Here is a 19,204-nt window from a genome sequence, read left to right on the forward strand (position 1 = left end):
CACAATGTCACACACACAATGTCACACACACAATGTCACACACACACAATATCACACACACAATGTCACACACACAATGTCACACACACAATGTCACACACACACAATGTCACACACACAATGTCACACACACAATGTCACACACACACAATGTCACACACACACAATGTCACACACACAATGTCACACACACACAATGTCACACACACAATGTCACACACAATGTCACACACACAATGTCACACACACACAATATCACACACACAATGTCACACACACAATGTCACACACACAATGTCACACACACACAATGTCACACACACAATGTCACACACACAATGTCACACACACAATGTCACACACACACAATGTCACACACACACAATGTCACACACACACGACGTCACACACACACAATGTCACACACACGCTGTCACACACACGTCACACACACGCTGTCCTACGTCACACGCTGTCATTCACACGCGCCCGCCGGCGTCTCGGCCACGCCCCCTGTGGGCGGGGCGATGGGAGGGGCTCCCCGCTGTGGCCCCGCCCCCTCCGCGGCCCCTCCCCTCCCTGTCCCGGGGCGGTCTCGCGCCGGGCGGGCTGCACGCGCACGGGCACGCGCTCCCTGAGGCGCCGCTCCCGCCATGGCCCCCCCGCCCCAGCGCTGAGCCCCGGCGCTGCCGCTGCCGCCTGCACCGCACCGGGGGGGTGGGGGGGGGTGGGGGGAAAAAAGAAAACCCACGCGTCCCGGTTCCGGTTCCGGGGCCCGGTTCCGGTTCCGGGTCCGTCCGGGTCGGGGTCCGGCTGCGGGTCCGGTCCGGTGGCGGTGGTGGTGGTGGTGGGCGGCGGGTCCGGCGGCGCGGCGCAAGATGGCGGACCTGGAGGCGGTGCTGGCGGACGTGAGCTACCTGATGGCCATGGAGAAGAGCCGCGCCGCGCCCGCCGCCCGCGCCAGCAAGAGGATCCTGCTGCCCGAGCCCAGGTGAGCCGCGGCACCGGGAACCGGGCCCCTCAGCCCCGGGCCCTCCGGCCGGGCCCGCCCCGGCAACCGGACACCCCCCCCCTCACCGTGCCCCGGCCCGCTCGGGTGTGCGCGGACACCCCCTCCGCTCGCACACGCAGCCCTGGACACGTGTGTCCATGTGTGTGCCTGTGTGTCCATGTGTGTCCATGTGTGTCCATGTGTGTGCCTGTGTGTCCATGTGTGTCCATGTGTGTCCATGGGCACCTGCCGGGCTGTGCACACACGCAGAGCCTGGCACATGGGTGGCCATGGGGACGTGGGCTCGGGCTCTCCCTGGCACCCAGGGTGTGAGTGCCCCTGTGTGCGCGGCAAGCGGCATCCCTGCGGCTGTGTGCGTGTGTGTGCACATGCATGGGCACATGGGCTGCGTGCACACACACCTGTGTGTCTGTGTGTGTACATGTGTGTGTCTCTGTGTACATGTGTGTGTGTCTGTGTGTGTGTCTGTGTGTACACATGTGTGTGTGTCTGTGTATGTACATGTGTGTGTGCCTCTGTGTGTCTCTGTGTGTACATGTGTGTGTACATGTGTGTGTGTCTGTGTATGTACATGTGTGTGTGTCTGTGTATGTACATGTGTGTGTGTCTGTATGTACATACATGTATCTGTGTATGTATGCACGTGTGTGTCTGTATATGCACACACCTGTGTGTCTGTGTATGTACATACATGTCCACATATGTACACATGTGTGCATCTCTGTATGTACACGTGTGTGTCTGTGTATGTACACACGTGTGTGCCTGGCAGTGCTCAAGGCCAGGTTGGACACAGGGGCTTGGAGCAAGCTGCTCCAGTGGAAGGGGTCCCTGCCCGTGGCAGGGGTTGGAGCTGGATGAGCTTTAAGGTCCCTTCATCCCAACCCGTTCCATGGTGCTGTGTGTCTGTGTCTATGTTCACACTGTGCACATCAGCGCACACACGGAAGGGCTCAGCACCGGACTCTGCCCTCCCTATGCCCACACACACACACACACACACACACACAGTGGTGCTCCCACCCCACCTTCCTCTTCCCAGCTTCCCTTTGCATGCCCCGCCCGCACTGCCCCTGTGCTTGGCACAACCCAACACAGGGAGCCCATGCCAGCAGCACAACGCCCTGCCCAACAGCCTGACACAACACCCGCAGCACATCCAGCCTGTCACACACACACACACACACACACGGGCACAGGCAACCCCAACCCCACTGCCAGACCCCACTGCTGCGGGGATGAGGGCACTGATGGGCACCACTGAGACCCTCACTGCCCTCACAACCGCCGTCCCTGACAGGCACCACAGGGGCTCGGGTATCCCCTCCCTTAGACCCCAGTGCCTGTGCCTGATCCTTACCGGAGCCCAGCACCATGGGGCACACACACAGGAGGGGAGGATGCCCGTGCCAGCAGGGATGGGGACATGGGAGAGGAGGAGCACGGCGGGTGCATGGCGGTGTATTTGAGGGGTGCAGGGGGTGCTGATCCCCTCCGGTGCCCCCCCAGCATCCGCAGCGTGATGCAGAAGTACCTGGAGGACCGGGGGGAGCTGACCTTCGACAAGATCTTCACGCAGAAGATCGGTGAGTGGGGACCGGGGGGCACTGGGGGGCAGTGGGTTGGTGGCACCAGTGACAGTGGCTGTGGCTGCTCCCCCCTGCCCCTGGCAGGGCCTGGGGGAGGTGAGGGCTGTGGCAGGGCGCTGGCGGCTGCGTGACACAACCCCATGGCCCCCCCCCCGTCACTTCCCCAGCGCAAACCATGCGGGGCAGGAAGCGCCTCTCGCTTCCTCCCGCCGGCTCTGGTGGTTTCCGGGCACGTCCGCCTCATGGCAGCCGTTCCACAGTGCCCCTGCCCCACTGCAGCCACACTGCACCCCTGCCCCACTGCAGTCACACTGCACCCCTGCCCCACTGCAGCCACACTGCACCCCTGCCCCACTGCAGCCACACTGCACCCCTGCCCCACTGCAGCCACACTGCACCCCTGCCCCACTGCAGCCACACTGCACCCCTGCCCCACTGCAGCCACACTGCACCCCTGCCCCACTGCAGCCACACTGCACCCCTGCCCCACTGCAGCCCTGTACCCCTGCCCCACTGCAGTCACACTGCACCCCTGCCCCACTGCATCCCTGTGCCCCGTCCCACTGCAGTCACACTGCACCCCTGCCCCACTGCAGCCCTGTACCCCTGCCCCACTGCAGCCACACTGCAACTGCTGTCCCAGTACATCCCTGTGCCCCTGCCCTACTGCAGCCACACTGCAACCCCTGCCCCACTGCATCCCTGTGCCCCATCCCACTGCATCCCTGTGCCCCTGCCCCACTGCAGTCACACTGCACCCCTGCCTCACTGCATCCCTGTGCCCCTGCCCCACTGCATCCCTGTGCCCCTGCCCTACTGCAGCCACACTGCAACCCCTGCCCCACTGCATCCCTGTGCCCCATCCCACTGCAGCCCTGTACCCCTGCCCCACTGCAGCCACACTGCAGCCCTGCCACACTGCAACCCCTGCCACACTGCAACCCTGTGCACCTGCCCCACTGCAGCCACAGTGCACCCCTGTACCCCTGCCACACTGCAGCCACACTGCACCCTATACCCCTGCCACACTGCAGCCACACTGCAGCTCCTGCCCCACTGCAACCCCACTGCACCCCTGCCCCACTGCAACCACACTGCACCCCTGCCCCACTGCACCCCTGCACCTGTGCCTCTGCCCCACTACGACCCCACTGCATCAACCTCCCCACCACACCCCTGCCCCACAGCGACCTATAGCACCCTGTGCCCGCTGGTGTCTTTGGTTCCCTCCTTGGCACTTCCCCAGGCCGGCCGTGGGGGTGGCTGTGGGGACTTTCAGGCCCAGAGGACATCCCTGTGCCCCTTGGCCTGTGCTATGGGGCACACAGGCCCGCTGTGGGGCAGGCAGCTCCCACACATGGCTCTATCCCTGCCAGGGTACCTGCTCTTCCGGGACTTTGCCTTTAACCAAGCAGAGGAGGCCAAACCCCTGATGGAGTTTTATGAGGAGGTGAGATGGGGGGGACCCATCCCAACAGACCCCGTCTTCATAAGGAGGGTTTGGGGTAGGATTTGGTACCTACGGGGTGCACTGCCATGGTACCAAGAGCATGCAGAGCACGCAAGGGACACCCAGAGAGGCCAGGATGTGATGCTCTGGGTGCCCAGGGGACGCGATAACCATCAGGTGCCTATGGAACGTGGTACCCAGAGGGGTTGGGGCCATGGTCCCCTGGGCTGTGCCTGCCCGGTGTGGGGTGAGGGCTGCCCCCCGTGGCATGGTGCTGTGCCCCGGTGCCACGGGAGCTGGGCCTTTGCCAGATCAAGAAGTACGAGAAGCTGGACTCGGAGGAGGAGCGGAGCACCCGGAGCCGCCACATCTTCGACCATTACATCATGAAGGAGCTGCTGGCCTGCTCCCATGTGAGTGCTGGGGCTCGAGGGGGGAAGGACCACGGGGGTGTCCCCAGAGCAACCGGGAGGGGTGTACCCATGGGGTGTCTTCACATGGAGCTCCCAACCCACCACTGACTGTGCTGGGAGACACAGACCCCTATGGATGGGGGTTCCTCCATGGGTTCCTGCCTGGCTCCCTGGGGGCTGTCTTATCCCTGTCCCATCAGCCCAGGGTGACACGGCCCCATGTCACCCCCCAGCCCTTCTCCAAGAGTGCCACGGAGCACGTCCAGAGCCGCCTGAGCAAGAAGCAGGTGCCCCCGGACCTCTTCCAGGTGGGCATCGCCTGGGTGGCCCTGCCACATCTGGTACCCAGGGGTTACCCCTTACAGGGCGCTGGTGGTGATGGGGGGTGACAGAAGGCAGGGGGGACCCCAAGGGATGGTGAGGGGGTCCCCAGTAGCTTGGGAGTGAAGGGGATGCTGGGGGTAATAGGGGGGCTTCTCAGAGGATGCTGATTGGGACCCTGGACCTAAAGGTGACCTGGGGTGACAGTGGGGTCCCCAGAGACTCAGGGGAGCCCAGGGCCTGGCAGTGGCAGGGTGGCAGTGGGGATATGTGACATCTATGGAGAAGAGGAGACCTCACGTAACGATGGGACCTGAGGGGTACAGAGGAGCCCTGGGTGGCCCCGAGCTCCCATCACTGAGCCCCGTGTCCCCCCCAGCCTTACATTGAGGAGATCTGCCAGAACCTGCGTGGGGGCATCTTCCAGAAGTTCATCGAGAGGTGAGAGGAGGGAATTCCCGCATGGATCCGGGTGTCCCATCCCACTGTCCTGGCCCAGAGAGGGACCAGGGGTCCCTTGTTAGGTTGAGCTCCAGGGGTGTCTGTCCCCAGACCAAGGAGCCGGGGGACCCTTCTCATCCCCATGGGTCTCTCTGTCCCCACACAAGGGTCCCGGCGGGTGCTGCCTGCCCCCAGGGAGCCCCAGGATGGGTCTTGGGCAGGGGGTTCCTGCAGTGCAGGGGCTCCACTGGTGCCCTCTCTGTGCTTCCTTGCAGTGACAAGTTCACGCGGTTCTGCCAGTGGAAGAACGTGGAGCTGAACATCCATGTGAGCAGGGGCTCCTCTGGGGACGGGGGACATGGGCGCAGGGGCACCCTCACACCCCCCTCCTTGGGCTCCCAGTCACCCGTGGCTCTTCCACCTGTGCCCACAAGGACACGAGGAGCAGCCTCCGTGTCCTCACCCAGGGAAGCTGAGGCAGGGTGTGAGACGCCATCACCATGAACAGACCCGGCTCTTGGCGCAGGGCAGGTCCTGCAGCATCCCAGGGTCCGTGGTCACCCCCATCTCCTCCTTCCCCACCTCCAGCTCACCATGAACGACTTCAGTGTTCACCGGATCATCGGCCGCGGCGGATTCGGGGAGGTCTACGGCTGCCGGAAAGCGGATACAGGCAAAATGTAACCGGGGCGGGGGGATGCTCCGTAGGGATCCATAAGGAGGGGGGTGGATTTGGAGGGATACACCCGTTACAGGGAGTGCACTGGGGCTGTGGTGGTGGTCCCCAGGGCATCTGCAGCCGCGTTGCCGTGGCAACAGATGTTAGGGGCTTGCGGAAGTATTGCCATGGCTACGGGGCTCTGGGGGATCCAGGGACGTCATGGCCGTGGGTGGGAGCTGGATGCGGTGATGTGGCCGTGGTGACACGGTGATGGTGGCACCGAGGCAGGACCCTGCAGGGACTCTCTGCCCCCAGGTACGCCATGAAGTGCTTGGACAAGAAACGCATCAAGATGAAGCAGGGCGAGACCCTGGCCCTCAACGAGCGCATCATGTTGTCCCTCGTCAGCACCGGGGTGAGGGGACACGGGGCTGTGGGGAGGGCAGCAATGAGGGAGAGGGACACCGAGGGATGGTGTCCCCAGGGCACCACCAGCACTGCCTGACCCTGCCTCTCCTACCAGGACTGCCCCTTCATCGTGTGCATGTCCTACGCCTTCCACACACCTGACAAGCTCAGCTTTATCCTCGACCTCATGAATGGTGAGAAGCCCTGGTGCCGATGGACCCCTTGCGCTCACAGAGCAGTGCCAGGGTGAGAGCTGGTCCCTGTTGTCACAGGGGGAGACCTGCATTACCACCTGTCCCAGCACGGAGTCTTCTCGGAGGCAGAGATGAGGTTCTATGCAGCTGAGATCATCCTGGGCCTGGAGCACATGCACAGCCGCTTCGTGGTGTACCGAGACCTCAAGGTGACCACCCCGCGCTCACACGCACCCCTATGGGCACCTCCTGCACCCCGTGGGCACCCATGGGTGTCACAGCCATCCGCAGACCCCATGGCACCCCTCCCAAACCCAGAGGGCACCCTCAGGTCCTGTGGCCACCCATGACCCTGCAGGAACCCCCCAAACTCCATGGGCACCCTGAGACCTCAGGGGGGGACTCCAGTGGCACTTCCCAGTCCCACAGGCCCCTCAGTGCTGTGGACACCCCCAGATCCCACAGAGCACCCCAGGGGGCACCCGCAGCCCTGCTGCCAGCGCTCGGGCTCAAGGATCACACCATGTCTTGGCAGCCAGCAAACATCCTCCTGGACGAGTTTGGGCACGTCCGCATCTCAGACCTGGGCCTGGCCTGTGACTTCTCCAAGAAGAAGCCTCACGCCAGTGTGTGAGTGTGCCTGCACCCCTGAACCCCTGCCCCCGGCCTGGCACAGCCCCTGACCCCGCTCTGTGCCCGCACAGGGGCACCCACGGGTACATGGCTCCGGAGGTGCTGCAGAAGGGAGTAGCGTACGACAGCAGCGCCGACTGGTTCTCGCTGGGCTGCATGCTCTTCAAGCTGCTCCGGGGGTGAGCGTGCAGGCACTGGTGGGCACCGGTGGGTATGGGTGGGCACCACTGAGTCCCTTCTGCCCTCGCCACCACAGGCACAGCCCCTTTCGGCAGCACAAGACCAAGGACAAGCATGAGATCGACCGTATGACCCTCACCATGGTGAGCTGGGGCACATCCCCGTGTGTGTCAGCGCACACAGAGCATCCCTGTCCCCGCTGTGCCTTGATGCTTACGTGCTCCGTGGTGGCCTTGGTGGCCATGTCCTGTCCCGCAGGCCGTCGAGCTGCCGGATTCCTTCTCCCCGGAGCTCCGTTCCCTGCTCGAGGGGCTGCTGCAGCGGGATGTGAACCGGCGCCTGGGCTGCATGGGCCGCGGGTGAGTCCCAGTGGGCTGGGGCAGCCAGGCAGGGCAGGAGCCTGCAGCGCTCACCCCGCTCACTCCCCAGGGCTCAGGAGGTGAAGGAGGAGCCCTTCTTCAAGGGGCTGGACTGGCAGATGGTTTTCCTGCAGAAGGTGAGGGCTCTGGGGGTGCAGGAAGGGCTATGGGGGTGCAGGCAGCCGCCCTCTAAACCCCACTCCCTGCCTGCAGTACCCACCGCCCCTGATCCCACCCCGCGGCGAGGTGAACGCGGCCGATGCCTTCGACATCGGCTCCTTCGATGAGGAGGACACCAAAGGCATCAAGGTGAGCAGGATGGAGGGGTTGAGCAGGGGCCGTGCTGAGGTGGCAGCCGGCTCCTGACCCAGCCTCCTGCCTGTCCCCTGCCAGCTTCTGGAGAGCGACCAGGAGCTGTACCGCAACTTCCCGCTCACCATCTCGGAGCGGTGGCAGCAGGAGGTGACGGAAACCGTGTTCGAGGCTGTCAACGCCGACACCGACAAGCTGGAGGCTCGCAAGAAGGCCAAGAACAAGCAGTTGGGCCATGAGGAGGGTGAGTGGGGCTGGTGACCCCCGTGTGTGCCTGCAACAGCCCCCAGTGCTGACCCTGCCTCTCCCTGGCGCGCCGGGCACAGAGTACGCCATGGGCAAGGACTGCATCATGCACGGGTACATGGCCAAGCTGGGCAACCCCTTCCTGACGCAGTGGCAACGCCGCTACTTCTACCTCTTCCCCAACCGCCTCGAGTGGCGCGGGGAGGGCGAGTCACCGGTAAGGCAGGCGAGCACCCATGGGTGCTGGCACGCGTCGGGGGGTGCTGGGAATGGGGTTGAGGGGTGCTCAGGGGCAGCCGTGGCGCTGCGAGGGGTTCGGAGGGGTGCAGATGGGGGGTATGGGGGGACTGCAGTGAGGCACAGGCTGGGCTGAGCCTGTTCCCCCCCAGCAGTCCCTGCTCACCATGGAGGAGATCGACTCGGTGGAGGAGACGCAGGTGAAGGAGCGCAAGTGCATCCTGCTCCGCATCCGTGGGGGCAAGCAGTTCGTGCTGCAGTGCGATGTGAGTGTGCCCTGCATCACCCGTCCCCTGGGGCCAGCAGCCACCCTGCCCGGCACTCCCCATCTCCTGCCCATCTTCGGGTGCTAACCAGCCCCTGCCATCCCGCTGGGCACTCACCACCCCCTGCCTGCTGCTGCCCTGCATGTTCAGCCCTCCATGGGGCCCAAATACTGCAATCTTGGGGCAACCCCTGTGTGTGACCCATACCCTGCCCGCCACAGAGCGACCCCGAGCTGGTGCAGTGGCGGAAGGAGCTGCGGGACGCCCAGCGCCAGGCGCAGCAGCTCCTGCAGCGGGTGCCGCGGATGCAGAACAAGCCCCGCTCGCCCGTGGTGGAGCTCAGCAAAGTGCCGTTCATCCAGCGCTCCACCAACGGGCTCTGACCGCTGCCTGCGCCCGCCCCTGCCCCGTCCCTCCTCTTATTTATTGGGTTGGGTTCCCGTGTGCCCATGGCTCCCGGAGGACGCCCGGTGCCGGTCTCACACGGAGGGGACACGGCTGCGGAGCTGGCACCGGGGGCCGCGCTCCAGCACCGCTCCCCGGTGCGCGCGGTCCCCCCCATCTCTCCGGCTCAGATGAAGGTAGCCCCCGCGGCCCCGCTCCGTGCCCACCCGCTTCGCCACCGCTCCGTCTGTGCCAAATGGGGCGAGCGGGGGCCCAGCGCCGGCCGGGCAGGGACCCGGTCAGCTCATCCCTCCCCATCCCATCGTCGCCTTTGCCCGGTGTGTGGGTGCCGAGTCCTTGGTGTGAGTGAGTGAAGGTGTGAGTGTGCCCGAGGGGGACCCCTGTAAATACGGTGCCACGGGTCCCCCGTGCCCCCTGGCTCTGCCCCTGCCACCCCCTTGGGTAAGGGGGGGGAGGATCCCCAGCATTCCCCTAAGCTATGGGGCAGCCGTGCCCAGCTGCGGGGCACAGGGGGGCTGAGGAAGAGGAGAGGGGAGCTGCTGGGGCCCCACTGCGGTCCCTGTAAATACTGGTCCCCGGTTGCTCTGCTTCAGGGGTGACACCGGGGAGGGGGGGGTGGCACCGGGCAGGGCCGGGGCTGTTGGTGAGTGAGGTTTTAATGAGCAGAGATGTGAGAATGCCAAAAAAAAAGAGGTTTTATAGTAAAAATGTGGAAAAACTTCGTGTGGCTCCGTGGAATGGGGGGGGATCCCCTGCGTCCCCTGCTTTGGGATGCAGGTCCCGGGCAAGGTGAGTGCTGAGGGTCCTGTGGCTTGATCTTGCTGTGGGGCTGTGCAGGCAGCACCTCCCCTGCCCGCACCCAGCCCGCAGGCAGCGCCGGGCCGGCGTCCCGGCATTCCTGCGGCGCGGGGACTCTCCGGTGTCTGATGATGGGGTTGTGCCGGCTCCAAGGGATGGAGCGAAACAGCTCGAGGGGGAGGTGGAAAAGGGATGGGATGGGGATGGGATGGGAGCAAACCCGGGTGGTCGCCGTCCCTGCCCCGGGGCTGAGGTTTAAGGCAGGACAGGGGAGGGGAGCCCCGGGACCCCACAGGGATCGCAGTGGGAAATAGCGGGGAGGGTGCGGGGGCAAGGAGGGACCCGGTGCCTGAGGCACCGCCGTTAGCGCCGACCGCCGGTGCCGGGTGCCGGTTGCTGTTGCCTCACACCCCGCCGTGCCCGGTGCCCGTTGCCGATGTCCGCACTGCCCAGTGCCGGTGCCCTTTGGTGTCCGATCCCGGTTGCCGTTGCCCTCGATGCCGGTTCCGGTCGCTGGGAGTCCCGGGATCAGGATCCTGAGTTAACAGCACCGAAGGTACAGGAAGACCGGGGCCCAGAGACACCGCGAGCACTGAGGGACTGGGACAGGGACTGGGGGAACTGGAGATGGAGGGGAACCGGGAGATGGTTGCCCCCGGGTGCCCGTTCCCTGTTCCCGTCGCTGTTGCCCCGGTTCCGATCACGGTTAACCCCGTTGCCGGTTCCTGTCGCTGCTTTCCGGTTCCCGCCTCCGTTGCCCCCAGTGCTGGTTCCTGTCCTCGTTCCCCATTGCCTGTTCCGGTCACCGTTACCCCCGGTGCTGCTTCCTGTCGCCGTTGCCCTGTGCCCGTGCCTGTCCCCGTTACCCCCGGTGCCCGTTGCCGGTTCCGGTCGCTGTTGCCCTCGGTGCCGGTGCCGGTTCCTGTCGCTGCTTCCCCTGTTCCCGCCGCCTTTACCCCCGGTGCCGGTTCCGGTGCCCCTCGCCCCTGGTGCCCGGTGCCGGCCCCGCCCCGCGCCGCCGCTCTGCGCCGCCGCCGCCGCCCCCGCGCGCAGCCATTGCGGGCAGGCCCCGGCGCTGCGGCCCGTCCGCCCGGGGACATGGTGCGGGGATGGCGGGAGCCGCGCACACGTTCCCGCTGCACCGCCTCGTCTGGCACAACCGGCACCAGGCGCTGGACAGCGCCCTGCGCTCCGGAACGGTGGGACCCGCACCCGCACCCCCACCGCGGGCAGCGGGAAACGGGAGGAGATGGGGAGAGGGCACCGGGAGCAATGGGGAGGCTGCGGGGGCTGGCGGGGATTGGGCACACGGGGAGCTGCGGGCACTCGAGGGGCCGGGAGCGCTACCGGGGGCTGGGGGCAATGGGGAGGCTGCGGGCGGAGGGGACTGAGGGCACCGGGAGGACTGCGAGGGACCGGGAGGGACTGGGGGAGCTGCGGGCGCAGGGGACTGGGGGCACCGGGAGGGCTGGGGGGGAGTGGGAGCAGTGGAGGGGAGAGTGAGCACTGTGGGGAGCTGGGAGCATTGGAGGTACTGGGAGGATTGGGAGCACTGGGGGAGACTGGGAGGACTGGGAGCAGTATGGGAGCATTGGTGCGGATTGGGAGTACGGGAGGGACTGAGGGCAGTAAGGGATGCTGGGAGGATCTGGAATACTGGGGGAGACTGGGAGGACTGGGATCCTAGGGTAGTGCCAGGGGGCTGGAAGCTACTGGGAGCAGTGGGGTTAGGATACTGGGTTAGGAACTCTGGAGGTAGAGGGAGACTGGGGGCTCTGCGGTACTGGGAGCACTGAGGGTTGGGGCACTGGGACAGCAGGGAACTGGGAGCACTGGAGATGGAGGGGAACTGGGAGTGGGGGGACGCTGGGTCTTGGTCGCGTTGGGATGTGGGGCTGGGGACAGGGGTGCCGCAGGGTTGGCGACACAGGATGGGGCCATGGATGATGTGGGATGGGGACATGGGTGCCAGGGGATAGGGACACAGAATGGGGACACGGGTGACCCAGGATGGGGACACGGGTGATGTGGGATGGGGACATGGGTGTCGCAGGGATGGGGACACGGGATGGGGACACAGGTGATGTGGGATGGGGCCACGGGTGATGGGTGGATGGGGACATGGTTGACATGGTGCTCGGGACATGGGTGCCGTGGGATTGGGAAAAGGGTGACACAGGATGGGGACATGGGTGCTGGGGACCTGGGAGATGTGGGATGGAGACATGGGTGCTGCAGGAATGGTGCCACAGGTGACGTGGGGATGGGGACACGGGTGATGTGGGATGGGGACATGGGTGACACGGTACTGGTGACAGGGGACCCATGGGATGGGGACATGGGTGACATGGTACTGGTGACAGGGGACCCATGGGATGGGGACATGGGTGACATGGTACTGGTGACAGGGGAACCATGGGATGGGGACACCGGTGGCACAGGATGGGGACATGGGTGCTGTAGGATGGGGACATGGGTGATACTGGGATGGGTGATACCGGGGTGGGTGACACGGGGTGGGGACACGGCTGCCGCTGCCCGTCCCCAGCACGACGTGGAGCTGCCGGACCCGCGGGGCCGGACGCCGCTGGAGCTGGCGGTGGCGCTGGGGCACCTGGAGTCGGTGCGGGTCCTGCTGCGGCACAACGCGAACGTGGGCCGGGAGAACGCCGGCGGCTGGACCGGTACCGGGGGCGATACCGGGGGTGATGCGGGGTGTGTGTGTGTGTGTGTCCCCGTCGGTGACCCCATCGCGCTGTTTGTGCCCCCCCCCCCCAGTGCTGCAGGAGGCCGTGAGCACCGGGGACCCCGAGATGGTGCAGCTCGTGCTGCAGTACCGCGACTACCAGCGGGCGACGCGGCGCCTCGCCGGCATCCCCGAGCTGCTCAGCAAGCTGCGGAGGGTGCGCAACCGGGGGGGGCACAGAGCGGCGGGGTCCCCCCCGGACACGGCCCCCCCCTCCCCGGTCCCGCTGCTGTCACGGGGAGCCCCGGGTTAATCCCGGCTCTCTGCGGGTTCCTGTGTGAGAGCCCGGTGGGAGTGGTGGGGACTGGGAGCACTGGGATGAGCTGGGAGAGCTGGGGGAGGTTTGGAGCACGGGGATGGGCTGGGGGCAGTGAGGGCTGGGAGCAGTGGGAGCATTGGAAGAGACTGGGAGCACTGGGAGCATTGGAAGAGACTGGGGGCACTGAGTACTGGGAACACTGGAGGGACGGGGAACACTAGGGGAGACTGGGAGCATTTGGATGGACTGGGAGCGCTGGAGGGACTGGGAACACTGAAAGCTTTGGAAGAGGCTGGGAACACTAGGGTGGACTGGGAGCACACGGGACTGGGAACACTGGAAGAGACTGGAAGTGTCAGGAGCACCGGCATCCCCCCCAGCACCCCAATCCCTGCCCACCTCTCCCCATCCCCAATGAGCCCATCAGGCACCCCCCCGTATCCCAGCGCTGCTCCATCTCTTCCAGGCATCCGACTTCTACGTGGAGATGAAGTGGGAATTCACCAGCTGGGGTGAGCGGGGGCCCGCGGCTCTGGGGGTGCCCCCCCCCCCCCCCCCCCCGGTGCCGTGGCACTGACGGGGGCCCCCCCTGTGCTGCAGTGCCGCTGGTGTCCAAGGTGTGCCCCAGCGACGTGTACCGCGTGTGGAAGCGCGGCGAGAGCCTGCGCGTGGACACCACGCTCCTGGGCTTCGAGCACATGACGTGGCAGCGCGGGCGCCGCAGCTACATCTTCAAGGGGGAAGGTCAGTGCCCCGTGGGCTCCTATGGGGCACCGGGGGACCCGCCGGGGATACCTCAGCACCCCCACACCGCAGTGCATCCCCTGAAGGACCTCAGGTTGCCAATAGGAGCCTCTTGGGAGCCCTGCTTCTCCCGCGGTATCGGGGCCAGCTCGCTCCACACCTACCAGGATCGCCCCAAATCCCCACCAGGACCTCCAAGACCCCCCACTAAATGCAGTGACCGCAATTCTAGCGGTGTTCGGGTGCCCCGCAGGGACTCTCCAGTGACACCTGAGCACCCGTATGCTACAATGGGTAGTATATGGACCATAGACTGCAATGGGTAGTATATACCATATATACCCATATACTATAATGGGTAGTATATGGACCATATCCTACAATGGGTAGGATGTACCATATATACCTATATACTAAAATGGGTAGTATATGGACCATATGCTGCAATGGGTAGTATATACCATATATACCCATATACTACAATATGGGTATACTACGATATGGGTCCATATACTACAATATGGACCATAGACTGCAATGGGTAGTATATGCCATATATACCCATATACTACAATGGGTAGTATACAGACCATATACTGCAATGGGTAGTATATACCATATATACCCATATACTACAAGGGGTAGGATAAGGACCTTAAATCCCCAATAGGAACCTCTTGGGAACCCCACTTCTTCCACCCTCATGGGCCCATCTCATCCTGCACCTACCAGGACCCCTCAGGTCCCCCCGCCAGGACCTCCAAGACACCCCCTAAACACAGTGACCCCCCCTGTTTTAGGGGTGTTGGGGTGCCCTGCGGTGCCGCGTTGGCAATGGCAGGCACTGACCCGTGTCCCCCCGTGCCCAGATGAAGGAGCGGTGGTGATGGAGGTGGACCACGACAAGCAAGTGGTCTACACGGAGACGCTGGCGCTGGCCCTGCACGAGCCTGACCTGCTGCTGGCGGCCATGCAGCCCTCGGAGGAGCACGTGGCCGGGCGGTTGACGTCCCCCATCGTCTCCACGCACCTCGACACCAGGAACATCGCCTTCGAGAGGTGGGCTGGCACCCCTAGAGCGGCCCATGGGGGTGGTGAGGTGTGGGGCAGGAGCTCACGGGATGGGGCCGGGTGTGAGAAGGGGAAGGAAACGCTTGTGCAAGAGGATGAGCAGCACATGAGGAGGTTCCTCCATGGCAGGAACAAGTCTGGGATCTGGGGCTGGCGCTCGGAGAAGATGGAGGTGGTGAGCGGCTACGAGGCCAAGGTGGGCACGGGGACATGGGGGGGACAACAGGGACATGGGGGGGCAATGGGGCACTGATCCTGCCCCCTCTCAGGTGTACAGCGCCAGCAACGTGGAGCTGGTCACCAAGACCAGGACCGAGCATCTCTCCGACCAGGACAAGTCCCGCAGCAAAGGTGACAGCGGCGGCCAATCAGGGAGAGCGGCGGCATCACCAGCAGCCAATCAGGGAGCGCGGCTGCGGTGGGACCGCCCCTTTCCTGGGGGGACCATGGGGGTGCGGGTGTCACCCGTCAGCCATGGGACCTGTAGGGTATCACCCATGGGGCATGGGACCATGTGTGGAATGTGACCCATCAGGTTTGGGACACAATGGGTGCAGTGTCACCCATCGGGTGTGGGGTGCTGGGGGTCACCCATCAGGTTTGGGATGTCACCCATCAGACATGGGACACTGGGGGTGCTGGCGGTGACCTGTCACTTGTGGGATGCTGTGGTGTGGGACCATTGGTGCAGGGTGTCACCCATCACGTGTGAGTCATCACAGGTGCTGAGGGCGACCTATAGGGCATGGGACACTGCAGGGTGTCACTCATCAGGTGTGGGATGCTGTGGGTGCTGGATGTGACTCATAATGAGTGGAGCAATGTGCGGGGTGTGCTTGGGACATCATGGGTGCTGGGTGTCTCCCATCACGCATGGGTCACCATGGGTGCAAGGTGTCACCCATCAAGTGTGAGATGCTGGGGATGACCCATGGGGTATGGCACCCTCTGCATAGGACCCCATTTGGGGTGAGACCCACAGCAGCCGGGGCAGCCATGGGGTGCTGTGCCCCCTGCCCATGCTTAACCCCACCTTTCTCCCCATCCAGGCTCCAAGACCCCCTTCCACTCCTTCCTGGGCATCGCGCAGCAGCACAGCACCCACAATGGGGTAAGTGACCGGGCTGGGGGGGTCCCTGGGGGCACCCCCATGTGCTGGGGTCCTCGTTCCATGGCTGAGCGGTGCCGGTGCCCCCCCAGGCACCCGTGCTGCAGGCCGCCAGCCCCACCAACCCCACCGCCATCACCCCCGAGGAGTACTTTGACCCCCACTTCGACCTGGAGACCCGCAACATCGGGCGCCCCATCGAGATGTCCAGCAAGGTGCAGAGGTGAGGCCAGCGCCAGGGGCACAGGGATGGGGTCAGGACCCATTGGGAGGGTGATGGGGTGCAAGGGATGTGGTGCTGGTGGCAAGGACCCATTGGGGTGGTGATGGGTCCCAGGAGATGTCACACTGGGTGTCAGGAGCCATGGGAGTGGTGATGGCATCCCTGGGATGTGGCACTGGTTGCAAGGATCCATTGGGGTGGTGACAGGGTCACAGGGATGTGCCACTGGGTGCCAGGACCCCTTGGGGTGCGGATGGGTCCCATGGGCACAGCGCTGGGTGCCAGGACCCCTTGGGGTGCGGATGGGTCCTATGGGCACAGCGCTGGGTGCCAGGACCCCTTGGGGTGCGGATGGGTCCTATGGGCACAGCACTGGGTGCCAGGACCCCTTGGGGTGCGGATGGGTCCCATGGGCACAGCACTGGGTGCCAGGACCCCTTGGGGTGCGGATGGGTCCTATGGGCACAGCGCTGGGTGCCAGGACCCCTTGGGGTGCGGATGGGTCCTATGGGCACAGCACTGGGTGCCAGGACCCCTTGGGGTCCGGATGGGTCCCATGGGCACAGCACTGGGTGCCAGGACCCATTGGGGTGCGGATGGGTCCCATGGGCACAGCAGCACCCCATGGGGTGGTGTGGGTGTCCCTGCCCCACATCGCTGCCGGGTGCCCGCAGGTTCAAGGCGACGCTGTGGCTGTGCGAGCAGCACCCGCTGTCGCTGGCGGAGCAGGTGACTCCCATCATCGACCTCATGGCCATCTCCAACGCGCACTTCGCCAAGCTGCGGGACTTCATCACCCTCAAGCTGCCCCCCGGCTTCCCCGTCAAGATCGGTGAGGGACGGGGCTGGTGTGGGGCAGGGTTTACACGGGGCAGGGCTTATAATGGGATGGGGCCAATGACCCCCATGTGTGTCCCCCCGCAGAGATCCCCTTGTTCCACGTCCTCAACGCCCGCATCACCTTCAGCAACCTCTGTGGGTGCGACCAGCCCCTGGGCTCCGTGCGGGTGTGCGCCCCCCCCCAGCCCCCCGGCACCCAGCCCCCGGGAAACAGAGGTGAGGCCGGGGGTGCCCTGGGGATGGGGGTGCTGGGGGGGGGCCCTGGGTACCACCAGGATGTCCATGGGGATGGGGGCTGTGGGGTGCTCAGGATGAGGGGTGTCAGGGTCGGGGGGGGACTCCGGATGTGGTCACGGGGTGGGATGCTGTGAGGCGGTCAGGGGTATAGGGTGCCCATGGGTGTGAGGTGCTGTGGGGTGCTGTGGAGTGCCGTGAGACACGGTGGAGTGTCATGGGATGTCATGGTGTGGGATGCCATAGGGTGCATGGGATGTCATGGGGTGCATGGGATGTCACGGGGTGCCGTGGGACACTGCAGGGGTCATGGGAGTGGGGTGCTGCGAAGTGCTATGGGATAGCACGGGTGTGGGATGCCACAGGGTGCTGTGGGATGCCATGGGATACCATAGGACTTTATGGGGTGCCCTGGGTGCTGTGGGATACCACAGGGTACCATGGGGGATGCTATGGGGTACAACGGGATCCCATGGGGTGTGGGATGTCACAGGGTGCCATAGGATGCCATGGTACTATAGGACACCACAGGGTGCTGTGAGATGCCGTGGGATGCCACGGGACATCATGGGGTGTCCTGGGTGTGGGGTTCTCTGGAATGCCATGGGGTGCCATGGGCGCAGCGTGCTGCAGGATGGTGCTGGGTGCCACGGGTGTAGAATGCCATGGGGTACCATAGGACATCCCAGGGTGCTGTGGGATGCCACGGTGTGCCCTAGGACAGCAAGGAGCGCTGTGGGCGTAGCGTGCTATGGGGTACCACAGGGTGTGGGGTGCCATCACCACGTCACACGCGCTGTGATGCCGGCGGGTGCCACAGGGCTCCGCGGGGTGCCGTGGGCACAAGGTGCCTCCGAGCCCACGGGGTGTCCCCGCGTGCTCCCCACGCTGCCCGCCGCAGGCTGGCCCTTCCCGTGCGAGGTGGAGGCGGGGGTGTTCGAGGTGCCCGCGGGGTACACGGTGCTGGGCGCGGGGCGCAGCGAGCCCCTGCGCGACGAGGACGACGACCTCCTGCAGTTCGCCATCCAGCAGAGCCTGCTCGACGCGGGCACCGAGACCGACCAGGCGAGGCCACGCCCCCCCTCCGAGCCTAAGCCCCGCCCCTCGCGGAGGGGCAGGCCACGCCCCCTTCTCACACAAGCCCCGCCCACAGGTGACGATCTGGGAGGCGCTGACCAATACCCGCCCGGGCAGCGACCCGCCGCCCTATGACGAGGCGCTGCAGCTGGAGCGGTGAGGCTCCGCCCACTTGGGGGCGTGGCTTAATGGGTTACCCTGAGGGCGGGTAATAGCACGTGTTGGGCAGGCGGGGGGGCGTGGCCTCGCCCGAAGGGGGCTTGGCCTCACTGGCGCTCCGCGCAGGGCCCTGCAGGAGAGCATGCTGCTGCAGGCCGGGCCCAGCACCGACCCCGTGCCCGCCGGGTCCCCCCCCGGTGCCGGTGCCGGTGGGGATGGCGGCAGCCCCCCGGTCCCCCCCGGTTACGGCAGCTTCGCGGAGCAGCTGCGCTTGGCCATGGCGCTGTCGGAGCGGGAGCAGGAGGAGCGGGAGCGGCGCCGGCGGGAGGAGGATGAGGAGCTGCAGCGCATCCTGCGGCTCTCCCTCACCGACAAGTAGAGCCCGGGGGTGCTCTGCATGGCAGAGGGGTGACCCCACACGTGGGGACACCCCGCGTGGGGACGGGGGTGACCCAATGTGGGGACAACCCACGTGGGGTGGGGGCACCCTGATGGCATCGCGTCGCCTTGGGGACATCAGGCGTGGGGTCACCCTGGTGTGGGCATCATCCTGCATGGGGACACCCCAACATGGCCAGTGCCACGATGGCACCCCCATGTCGGGACCCCCCCGGATGAGGGCATAGCTCCCACATGGGGGCATTGATCCAGGGATCCTCCTACCCCCAGGACCCGCAACCCAGGGATCCTCTCCCTCCAGGCTCGAATCTCAGCCCAGGCACCCTGATCTGGGCCCCCCCCCCCAAACCCAGGGACACCCCTATCCCCAGGATCCCCACCCTAGAGAGCCCCCCCCTTCAGTGTTGTACATTGATCCC

The 19,204-nt window shown here is 65.2% G+C and overlaps 2 protein-coding genes across 3 annotated transcripts; both read left to right on the forward strand.

Annotated features, from left to right (window-relative positions):
• The first annotated feature begins 868 nt into the window (after nucleotides 1–868).
• GRK2 (G protein-coupled receptor kinase 2) lies at nucleotides 869–9,699 on the forward strand. Of its 2 annotated transcripts, none has more exons than XM_080619519.1 (21): nucleotides 869–991; nucleotides 2,522–2,598; nucleotides 3,978–4,051; nucleotides 4,363–4,464; nucleotides 4,698–4,772; nucleotides 5,165–5,226; nucleotides 5,502–5,553; nucleotides 5,815–5,906; nucleotides 6,203–6,302; nucleotides 6,411–6,489; nucleotides 6,568–6,698; nucleotides 7,025–7,119; nucleotides 7,194–7,301; nucleotides 7,379–7,445; nucleotides 7,561–7,661; nucleotides 7,732–7,798; nucleotides 7,875–7,970; nucleotides 8,055–8,217; nucleotides 8,300–8,436; nucleotides 8,609–8,722; nucleotides 8,944–9,699. In XM_080619519.1, exons 1-21 carry the CDS (start codon nucleotides 879–881, stop codon nucleotides 9,103–9,105), a joined length of 2,067 nt encoding a protein of 688 aa, XP_080475645.1. In that variant the 5' UTR covers nucleotides 869–878; the 3' UTR covers nucleotides 9,106–9,699. The 2 variants fall into 2 exon arrangements, with proteins under 2 accessions (XP_080475645.1, XP_080475646.1); XM_080619520.1 differs by having other exon boundaries at nucleotides 8,612–8,722.
• Nucleotides 9,700–11,034: 1,335 nt separating this feature from the next.
• ANKRD13D (ankyrin repeat domain 13D) lies at nucleotides 11,035–18,765 on the forward strand (the record flags this gene model as incomplete). The annotated part of the gene is made up of 15 exons (XM_080619634.1): nucleotides 11,035–11,124; nucleotides 12,474–12,609; nucleotides 12,704–12,828; nucleotides 13,397–13,442; nucleotides 13,531–13,674; nucleotides 14,544–14,733; nucleotides 14,875–14,941; nucleotides 15,015–15,096; nucleotides 15,795–15,856; nucleotides 15,946–16,076; nucleotides 16,751–16,908; nucleotides 17,001–17,144; nucleotides 18,052–18,215; nucleotides 18,304–18,383; nucleotides 18,513–18,765. 15 exons carry the CDS (start codon nucleotides 11,035–11,037, stop codon nucleotides 18,763–18,765), a joined length of 1,872 nt encoding a protein of 623 aa, XP_080475760.1.
• Nucleotides 18,766–19,204: the final 439 nt, after the last annotated feature.

Source organism: Psittacula echo, assembly GCF_963264785.1.
Source record: "Psittacula echo genome assembly, chromosome: 5".
Classification (NCBI taxonomy): Eukaryota; Metazoa; Chordata; class Aves; order Psittaciformes; family Psittacidae; genus Psittacula; species Psittacula echo.